We start from the raw sequence: 10,005 nt of genomic DNA, 5'->3' as shown, positions 1-10,005 counted from the left end.
GTCTGCGCGACCACCAATCGGTAGACTTATCACGTTTCGATGGTGTAATCTTACAGGCTATGACGTTGAATGTAACATTAAGCCCGGTTTTCTACTGGCCCCCGTCCCGTCGTGTTCTTCGATGATAAATCGTCCCAAAATAATACCTATACCGGTACGGATAAGCGCGTACGTTCCAGCACGGTTCACTTGTGCAACGCTAAGCTATAATAACGTTTTGGTAATATGAGTTGCTTGGTCGTGCGTCGTACAAAACGATAGGCGTTTCGAGACGGTTCGTTTGGAAACGCGTCCGACGTCTGCGGTTCACGGCCAAAAGCTCGTCCGTAACGTTCACGTATTACTCGTGTATTTATGTTAAATGCGCGAAACGCAACGGCGTGTAATGACCCCCAGTGATGCCAGACATTTTTTCTTCGGCGGGCCACTTCGGTGAACGATTGTTACTACCGTCTACTTCAACTAATTGTTACGACGATTAGTTCGTTTCGGTTAGTTTACGATGGAAAAATCAACTTACGAAACTTTCCCGCGAAATATTTTCGTAACTAACCTGCTTACTTAAATAAATTGTAAAAATAACCGCAAAGAAATAAAAAGTTATATTATAGATTACATTATAAGAGTACTACAGTTATGATATATTCACGTTTAATCTATTAAACGCGCGACCAAAAAATTAACGATTTGATTTTCAAATCGTACGGCGAATTAATTCACTCGCGTCGCCCGCGTTTATCACGTACTACGATGAAAAATATAATCTATTCTTATATGATTGATATGTTTTTTCGTTGCGTTCACGTTGGACTCTTTGTTAGATCACAACATTAATATTTAATTCAACGATGACAGTCTCACCAACTAAGGTCGATCTCTCGTTTCAATATTTAAACGATGGTGTGAAGTTCGTATTCCATGAAAATCTTCGCGGGCAGGTGGTTCACCCATAATCTGTAGATAAACATATTATACTGCCTACATAGTAACCCCACATCGCGTACGGCTGTCCTCGAGTATGATAACATGTTATCGCCTTTAACTGCGGCCTACAGATGACTATTGTTTTGGGTAGGCTTAGGGACTTATAGCTCTAAAAAAATACACAAATATGCTTCTAAAATCATTATAATATGCATTTATATGCATTAAAAAAAAAAAAAAAAAAAAAAAATGATCACTTAGTACACAAAATAAAACGTGTTCATCGGATGTAAATGTATCTTTAAACTCCGAAACTCCGAAACAAAACTTTGTAGTTGGATACTCGTAGACTTTTTTACTTTCGACATTACACAATGTTATAAAATATACGTGTACGACGTTTTACATATGATTCGACGTTGTGTGGTTGCGAGACGCAAAAACAACGACGAATAATAACAATGCCGTAACAACCAAACATTGTGCCCAGGGCGAAACTTCAAAATGCGCTCTTACGTATTTTCGATTTGAAAATATTACACTTATTAGATATTTTTTTCGATGATTGCTTTGATTATAATATGAAGGATGTTAAAGATTTTGTAAACAAAATATACGACATTGACCATTGTAATTTTTAACATCAAACGCAAGATGTCCATTTTTGCATTCTCCCAGGAATTGCGCCCAGGGTGTTGGCACCTCTCGCCACCCCCAAGCTACGGCCCTGGATAATAATCAACTGTACTGGACACTAAACAAATAATCTATTATTCTTTATCAATTATTATCTTTATTGACATCTGGTCGATATCTAGCGGGTTATACGGTCGATACAGGTTTATAGTATTATTTATACTTACACGAAAATTATAACGAGATATGAGAGGTAGTTTGCAGATAACATATTACTGGAAGTATTAAGTCCTCTAAATCCATTTTTTTTTGATAGGTTGAAATATGTATCTATAATTTTTAATTTTAAATTTGAAAAATTTGTCAAAATATGCAAAATAAGCAAAAACTTTTTAAAATATGCAATCTCCTGCAAAATCTATCAAATATGCAAAAATATGCACATTCAAATTTTAGATCTGATATCATGGCACCAAAAAACGAATTTATTTTGCCCTCTGCTATATTTAATAATGATTAAAAAAAATATGCAAACGCTAGAAGTCCCTAAGTCTAGTTATGGGTAAAATAAGTTTTTCCCAGGGCCTCGCAAAAGGTAACGCCGGTAATCCTGTCAAGCAGTCACTTCAATAAAACCCTCATCGCCACCGATGGCCACAGGTTGTCAAGCTTCCCGGGTCACGGTCAACTCATGCCATTCATGGGGGAGGGGGCACTGTTTCAACAGCATGTGCTGATCTCATCTCCGTAGCCCGGACGCATGTTAACGAAGCGTACGTGGTCTCGGCACTGCACATAAGATAACTGAATTCCGTTAACCCCTTTCAAAATGAAACATTTTACCGCCGCCGATATTTCGACAACAAAATAATTACCATTAGATTATACTTTAAAAACAACATTTAAAATCGTTTAAAAAAACTATTTCGTTAAACCGCTTAAAATGTCACGTAAAAGTGATAAAATTAAACAATAAACTTTAGCTGAACTAATGACTTAAAAACATTTTATAAGTTGACATTCAATCGTACATCTTAAACCTAACAACAGAAATAAAATAACAACACTGATAAATCATTTAAAGCAAGAAGACAATTTGTGCAAAGCAAAAAATCAATATCAATGTTTTTATCGACATACATTTGGGTCGATGTAGTTGTTTATAGAAAATTATTTACTTTATTTCTGTTGTTAATTCGAGATGTTCCTACGGTTAAATGTCAACTAATAAAACATTTAAGTCATCAAACCAAAGTGTATTATTTAATTTTAATCACTTTTACAACACATCTTCATAAAGTTAACTAAATATTTTATTTTAAATTTTACTTCAAGTATAGTTAGATAATTTTGTCATCAAAATATCGGTGGTAGTAAAGAACGGTAAAATGGGCCAATGGAATAGTGTTATTTCATATTTAACGTCAAGAGGAATGGGACAGTTCGTCGATAAACCATTTCCTCAATTTACCGATCCGGTGATTTGACGAATGATCGTGTTATTGTATTAAAATAAATCTTGAACCGTTGAATATTATTGATTATTACAAGATTATTATTATATATTTGAACTTAATTGAGTCTTAAGATAAATATGGTAAAGATGGAGACATTTTTTATACAATGATCTCATGTATGTTTCGAATAAAGTTAGCGCAGACAGTACTAGACGATTTTAGCGATGCCAACGTAAAGATAGGCGTTCGGTTTGTTTACACACGAGTGTTGATTATTTCAAGATAAAATCCTAAATTATAAAAACATGTCGCCATAACGATTTATCACCAAAATGTTATATACCCAGTGCCGAGACCATGTAAGCTTTGATAATATGCATCCCAGACGGGGTTCATACTCTCCGCACTGACAGTGAAATGTTTTGTTTTCCAGCATAAACTTTATGTTACATCACGTCAAGCTCGGTTCCGAGACGGATAACGTCAAAAGATTACTATTTTAGTAACAAAGTATGTAAACATAATTCCAAATGTTACTGCGCTCTTATCAACTACAGTTAATCCATTTGAGTTCTAAGCTCCCCAGCCATTCCGGTATAGTTTATGTTCTACTATTTGTCTTGTGTGCTTGTGCACATTTTTTGTCATTTTCCAGCGCATTGTACACTACAAACTTCGGTTTGAGTTCACTTCGTTTTAAAAACACATTTTAATGCTAATTATCGTCTTATTCATTTTTTCGAGCCTACAATAAATGAAAATAATTTTCTACAGACGACGATTTACATCGTAATGATACTAATAATACCAATAACTATCAACGACAAGTATTGAACATGTACAAAAACCATTGATCCTATTCATATTAGTGTTTTATAAAATAATTAAAAATAATTAATTTAAAAATAACAGCTGATTGTGTAGTTTATTTGTAAACAACGTTTTGCAAAAATTTGATTACGTACTAAAATTAATACGATCAAGTGACAAATAATTCTATAACAGACCATTTTTAGCACGCGGAAATAATCACAGACAATGAACACAATATTGACTATTATATCATTAGTTTGTTTATATTTATAATACAAGACGTATCGACACAAAGCGAAACATGAGATGCGGTTTGATAAAAAAAAAAAATACAATACAATCAAATTCGATCACAGAAAAATAAACAAAATAAATATGAAATGATATATAAGTGGTGGCTCGTAAAAAAAATAACTTGTCAGGTTATTTTTTCCATTTCCTTGACTTAATTTTCAGCACAGCTTACCTACTTTCAAAGCTAATTTATTTTACGTATATTGCAGTTACTATTATTGCACACCTATACAAAGAAATTCAGTGTAAATATTTCAAAAAAATCGCTTTAATTTTGACGTAAAAAATGTTATTTCCAACTTCTCGTATTTACTTGACTTTTACGATGGTCGAAATAGTAATTGTGAAAGTAACTCTACTGAGATATAGCGAGATGACCGGTTTGATGATGTGAACAATAAACACATGTTCATATATTTACAGAATAGATTGCGGATGCATAAAAGGTACTGATTGGCTGGAAATGATAAGCCTATCGTGATTTTGCATTTAAATATCGTTTGCAATCATCGGATTCGATAAATAGTGATCATGAATAGGCGACTTAGTAGTTTGTAATCGAACTGTTGGGCTTACATTTGATTAATTTCCTGAACGAAAATATTATAATCTACGAATAGAAGATTGGTTCATCGAACGCTCGGTCATAATATAATGTCAAAATGTAAATATTATGTTTAAATATTCAAGTACTTATGCAAATTATTTTTTCAGTCGACCACTCTGCAGTGAAATGGACAATTATAACATTAAGTAGGTACTTCAACTTACAGCCAGAAAGTTAAATGCCACGGAATAATGGCATAAAAAAGTAATGTAAAAATATTATGTTTTTATGGCCAAAAGATTTCTTTTTAAGTATGGAGTTCGAACCTTTCAATGATTAAAAATGTAATAACATCCTACATGCAATGGGTGCACAAACAAACGTGCGTAGTACATTAAATCGAAATACTTTTGAATTTTTTTCTTTAAGCAAACCACATCTACACGACGTCTGTTTGTTGTCGCTACAACCATCGATTTTTATTAAAAAGACGCCACACCTGCACCGTGTGTCACTTACGTCTTACCAACGTACAGCCTAACAAATCTGCGTTCAGTAAAACCAATTTTGTGTAGTTATCATTATCTGTACGTTATCGTTGGTTTTTTACCCTATTTTAGTTTTTAATCGACTAAAGAGCTACTTTTAAAAGTTGAATATCTTAAGTAATCATAACTCACGTCAAAATAAAAATATTGTAAAACCCAAAAACATCTCACTGATAATGTTCTTCTATTGAAGTCTGATAATTGATCAGAATAATCTCCAAACTAACAACACAAAGTCGATTTCACTGAACGCAAATCGGTTATCGGTTAAGAGCTTTGTTCTTGAAAAAAAAATAAATCAGAAAAACAAATTTCAGGTAACGCTGCACATAATACACATCTGCGTACTTTTACGTTTTACATCAGTGAAAATCGCCTTCAAACGTTAAATGTGGATTACGTATGGGTGCGTGAGTGTATGTACGTGTTCACTGAATCAAGTCAATTTCGATTATACGCAGTACTAGGGTCAATTCTAAGGCGTTGTTGAGCACTATTTGCTTTGTTGATAAAAAATGCTGCTGTGATGAAAATTACTTTTTGCGCTTTGTTAGATATCACACATTCGGGAGAGGCTAAATAATTATCATTGAACGTGAGTGTTCTTAGTAATAATTGCCTATATTTTACAAAATTACTACAACATGATAGATTTCCTAAAAATACAATATTTTCAAAATATGTTGATTATATTATATGTTGATTAGAATAGTGATTACACTGTGTCATAAGGCAATATCATAGTGTATAAAAGCAAACTCTACGGTTTTGTTTATTCTAAATATTCGCGAACAGACCGAATAACCTATGGGCACAGTGTTTACGGATATTGAAACCGCGACCACTGTGAATCATTCGGCATTCACCAAAACGGAATGATTTTATTTTTGCTCGGTGTTCGGTGATACTAATATAGGTACTCGAATGAAAGTTTTAGGCTAATTGATATTTCATAGATTGAAATCGTTGCCTCGATTTCGAAATTGTATATGTGTCGTTTATGGATGCATATGCTGGTTGCTTGGTTATTGTCTCGTGATTTGAATTTCGCTAGCGAGCAATGCGATATTGGAGCAAAAATTAATATATTATTGGTCGGTAGCGAATCCGATGATCGAAGACCAAAAACAAGATAAGCACTTATTCGACGTAACACGTTATTTTATTTTACATTGCTAATAACATGAAATATTTATAAACTCCGACGGAATACATTTTAATCCGTCGGCCACAATAAAACGTTACATCGTTCCAGGATACGGGTTTTTAAAATACACCGAACACGTCCAACAAACGAATTCCAAAACTTTTCCCAATAATAAAATTTATTATTAATTATTATTATTTATTATTATTTATTGAAAAATAATTTTTTTTTTTTTTTTGCGTCATTGATTGTACCATAATTTGTATCAATTTGTATCACTCATTTCAGTATTTTTACCAACGAATTTCCCAGAGAAAAATCGATTTTACTCTACGGGTGCTAGGGAAACGGAAGTCCTTGTTGCCAACTTTGTTTAGAGGAATATTTGCGGATAATAATTTTTTTTTTACCAAGATCTTCTAAGATCACCAATTTGTTAATAAACATTATTTTATCATCATGCCTTTGGCGGTGTATATTAACTAACCATACATTACTCAATCGTCCGTTTCTCATCCTATTTCTAATCCATGTCTTTAAATGACGAAATAATAAAACAGCTATTGTTAAATGTGAATTTATATACTGAATAAAGTTTGTAAACATTTTGTAAATTATATTAAAAATCTCATGGGTGGGGGGGTTATAACCTCCACTGATTTATCTCTCTAAGCGTCTTTGTCCGTAACTGTAGCATTTCTTAACAACAAAAATCCTTTTACGACGACTTAATAACAATTAATTAATATTTTCAGATAATTTTTTTGCCTTTTACTCTAGACTAAAATATGTTCTTGGTTATATTGATATATTATTATTATCTATCTATCTATCTATCTATCTATCTATCTATCTATCTATATCTCTCTATCTATATCTATATCTATATCTAGCTATCTATATCTATATCTATCTATACTCTATATATATATACTACTATATAAAATAGAACCCCCTTTTTTGTATGTACGCGCATAACTCAAAAAGTACCCAACGGATTTTAGTACAGTTTTCACTAATCAATAGGTCTAGATTCAGGGAAGGTTTTAATATACAATTTATTCGTATAACTTAATTAATAAAATTAAAAATTAAAAAATTATTTGTTCCATACATCCGAATATACTTAAACTAGCTGACCCGGCAATGCTTTGCTATTGCTAGATTTCAGTACATTTATATATGTTTAGGAATATGTGAAAAGTTTGATATGAATTATATCAGATATTTAATTTGATTAATTTGTTTAGTATAATTTTATATATACGTGTGGAATATATTTGTTTCGTTATGATGTATGATGTATGATTTTTATTTTTTTTGTTAATTATATCAATTTGTCTTAAGTATTAAATATTTCTGGATACACCACGTTAAGTGTCTCACCTTCTGGGGCCATCACAAATAGATTTTGTTTGCATGTGACACGTGACAGAGCTACGTACAATTGACCATGGGAAAAACACTGGACGGTTAAGTCTAAACCTGCAACGTTTAATGTTTGACCTTGTGCCTTATTAATAGTCATTGCAAAGCTTAATTTCACGGGAAATTGGAGCCGTTTGAACTGAAATGGCAAATTGATTGGTATCATTGGTATTCTAGGAACCAAGACCATTTCCCCAGCTCTGCAGCCAGTAAGGATTATACACTCAAGCAGACAGTTTTTTAAAGACTTTATTTGTAATCTTGTACCGTTGCATAATTTAGGTGGACTTAAGTTACGAAGTAAAATTATAGGAGACCCTATTTTTAGAATTAATTTGTATGGTGGGGTCCCTGAAGGTGATAAAGAATTTAAAAATTCAGTTGGATAATGTATCGCCTCCTCTGCATCTAAAACAGTGTCAATGGAATAGTAAACTTTTGTTGGTGCGTTGAATTTTAACAGTATCATGTCATTTATTTTATTGACTTGATCGTTAGTTGATGACAATATTGCTCTTTCTTGAAACCAACTTGGCGTTTTAGTCGAAATATTAGGTAAATCTGGGTAAACATTTTCAATTAGGTCCATCAAATTAGACATAAAAAAACAAAGCTCAGACAGATCAATTTTACCATTTCTAGTCAGTGACTGACCATTACCAACACGGAGTAAAGCATCAGTAAAAGTTTTATTTCCTTGGTCAGATGATAATATTCTCATATTAGTTTTCAGTTTCAATTTAGTTATGTCTGGCCAAATGTAAGATCTCTTTAATGATGCATTGACTTCATCAGCTCTCGTTCCTCTTACTACAACTGGCAAGATTTGACGAAAATCTCCAGAAAATAAGACTGTACAGCCACCCATTAATGTATTTTTATTACGTAAGTCCCGCAAGGTTCTATCCAATGCCTCAACCGAGCTTTTGTGGGACATGGATGCTTCGTCCCAAACAATGAATACACAATCCCGCATCAATTGAGCAGTGTTGCTTTGTTTGGATATATTACAGACACTTGATGTGTCATCGTAGGACATTTTTAGCGGGATCTTGAAAGTGCTATGCGCAGTTCGACCACCTTCTAAAAGCGTAGCTGCAATTCCAGATGAAGCCACAGCAAGAGCGATTTTTCTGTCTGTTCTTATTTTGGCGAGCAATAAATTAATTAAAAATGTTTTTCCTGTACCTCCAGGGGCATCAAGGAAAAATGTTTTGCCTTCGTAATTATTAATAGATGTCATTACTGCGTCATAAACCGTTTTCTGATCAGAGTTTAAACGTCTTTCATTTTGAACGACCTGTAATAGACGGACACTATCGTAGGACGTCTCTCGCAAGTATTCAGTATTGGTATTCAGATCTATATTGTTCGATAGAATTAATCCAAAATCAGTGATATTTTTGCCAGAAACTGATTGCACCACTTTATTCAACTCAAGTAAAGCTTCATTAAAAATATTTTCATCGTAATTTATATCATCTGATGGACATTCTTTTTGTTTTCGAAACAATACGTCTTCAGCCATACTTGCACAATGATTTTGCCAAAGCCTTATCGGGTCTGTTACTTGGCAAAATACTATCAAAATGGCAAATAAATATCTTATAGACGGTGAAGTACAACATACAGTAGTTTCAGATAATGTGTTTTCCCATTGTAATTCATCTTCTAACAAACCCATTGCTTTGCATGCTTCTTGAAATGTATCGTACGTCACTCCTTGCACAGTTCGTAGACTTGCAAAAGAAATTGGACCTTTGATCACGTGGAGCAACATTCTTAAGTAAAAACATTCACTGTTATTCGGATGAACTACATACACTCTGCCAAGGGTATCAGTTTTTTTTACCCCAGGATGATTTTCGACGGGGGTTCCTCGTAATTAATAAACATGAATTAATAATAAAACTAAATACAAAAAAAAAATGCCAACGGCACGTAGTGTTCCCAAGCGGTCACCCATCCAAGTACTAACTACGCCCGACGTTGCTTAACTTCAGTGATCGGACGAGAACTGGTGTATTCAACGTGGTATGGTCGTTGGCGATAGACGTTAGAAAAATAACGTTATTTATAGAATATTTTAAATTGTTGAATTTTTCTTTATTTGCAGATGAATATTTACATAACTCCACAATTTCGTTAAAGATAAGTGTATGTACTCATTTTTCAAAACCAAAAAGTTTTGGAATTATCAGTCATTTGAAC

General features: G+C 33.1%; 1 protein-coding gene and 1 non-coding gene across 2 annotated transcripts; both read right to left on the bottom strand.

Moving 5' to 3' along the window:
* Positions 1-7,708: 7,708 nt before the first annotated feature.
* Positions 7,709-9,574, bottom strand: LOC112684972 (ATP-dependent DNA helicase pif1-like). The gene has a single exon (XM_025556716.1). It carries the CDS (start codon positions 9,572-9,574, stop codon positions 7,709-7,711), a length of 1,866 nt encoding a protein of 621 aa, XP_025412501.1.
* Positions 9,575-9,723: 149 nt separating this feature from the next.
* LOC112684975 lies at positions 9,724-9,842 on the bottom strand. The gene has a single exon (XR_003148745.1). It is a non-coding gene; the product is annotated as a 5S ribosomal RNA (ribosomal RNA).
* Between the last annotated feature and the right edge of the window lie 163 nt (positions 9,843-10,005).

Source organism: Sipha flava, unplaced genomic scaffold, assembly GCF_003268045.1.
Source record: "Sipha flava isolate LNK unplaced genomic scaffold, YSA_version1 259_pilon_pilon, whole genome shotgun sequence".
In the NCBI taxonomy this organism is placed as follows: domain Eukaryota; kingdom Metazoa; phylum Arthropoda; class Insecta; order Hemiptera; family Aphididae; genus Sipha; species Sipha flava.
Note: the sequence above shows the minus strand (reverse complement) of the source record. Positions and strands in the feature narration are given on the sequence as shown.

Bases quoted from the DNA above. Each gene is read 5' to 3' on its own strand.
- LOC112684972 (XM_025556716.1), bottom strand. From the start codon at position 9,574: ATGTTGCTCCACGTGATCAAAGGTCCAATTTCTTTTGCAAGTCTACGA.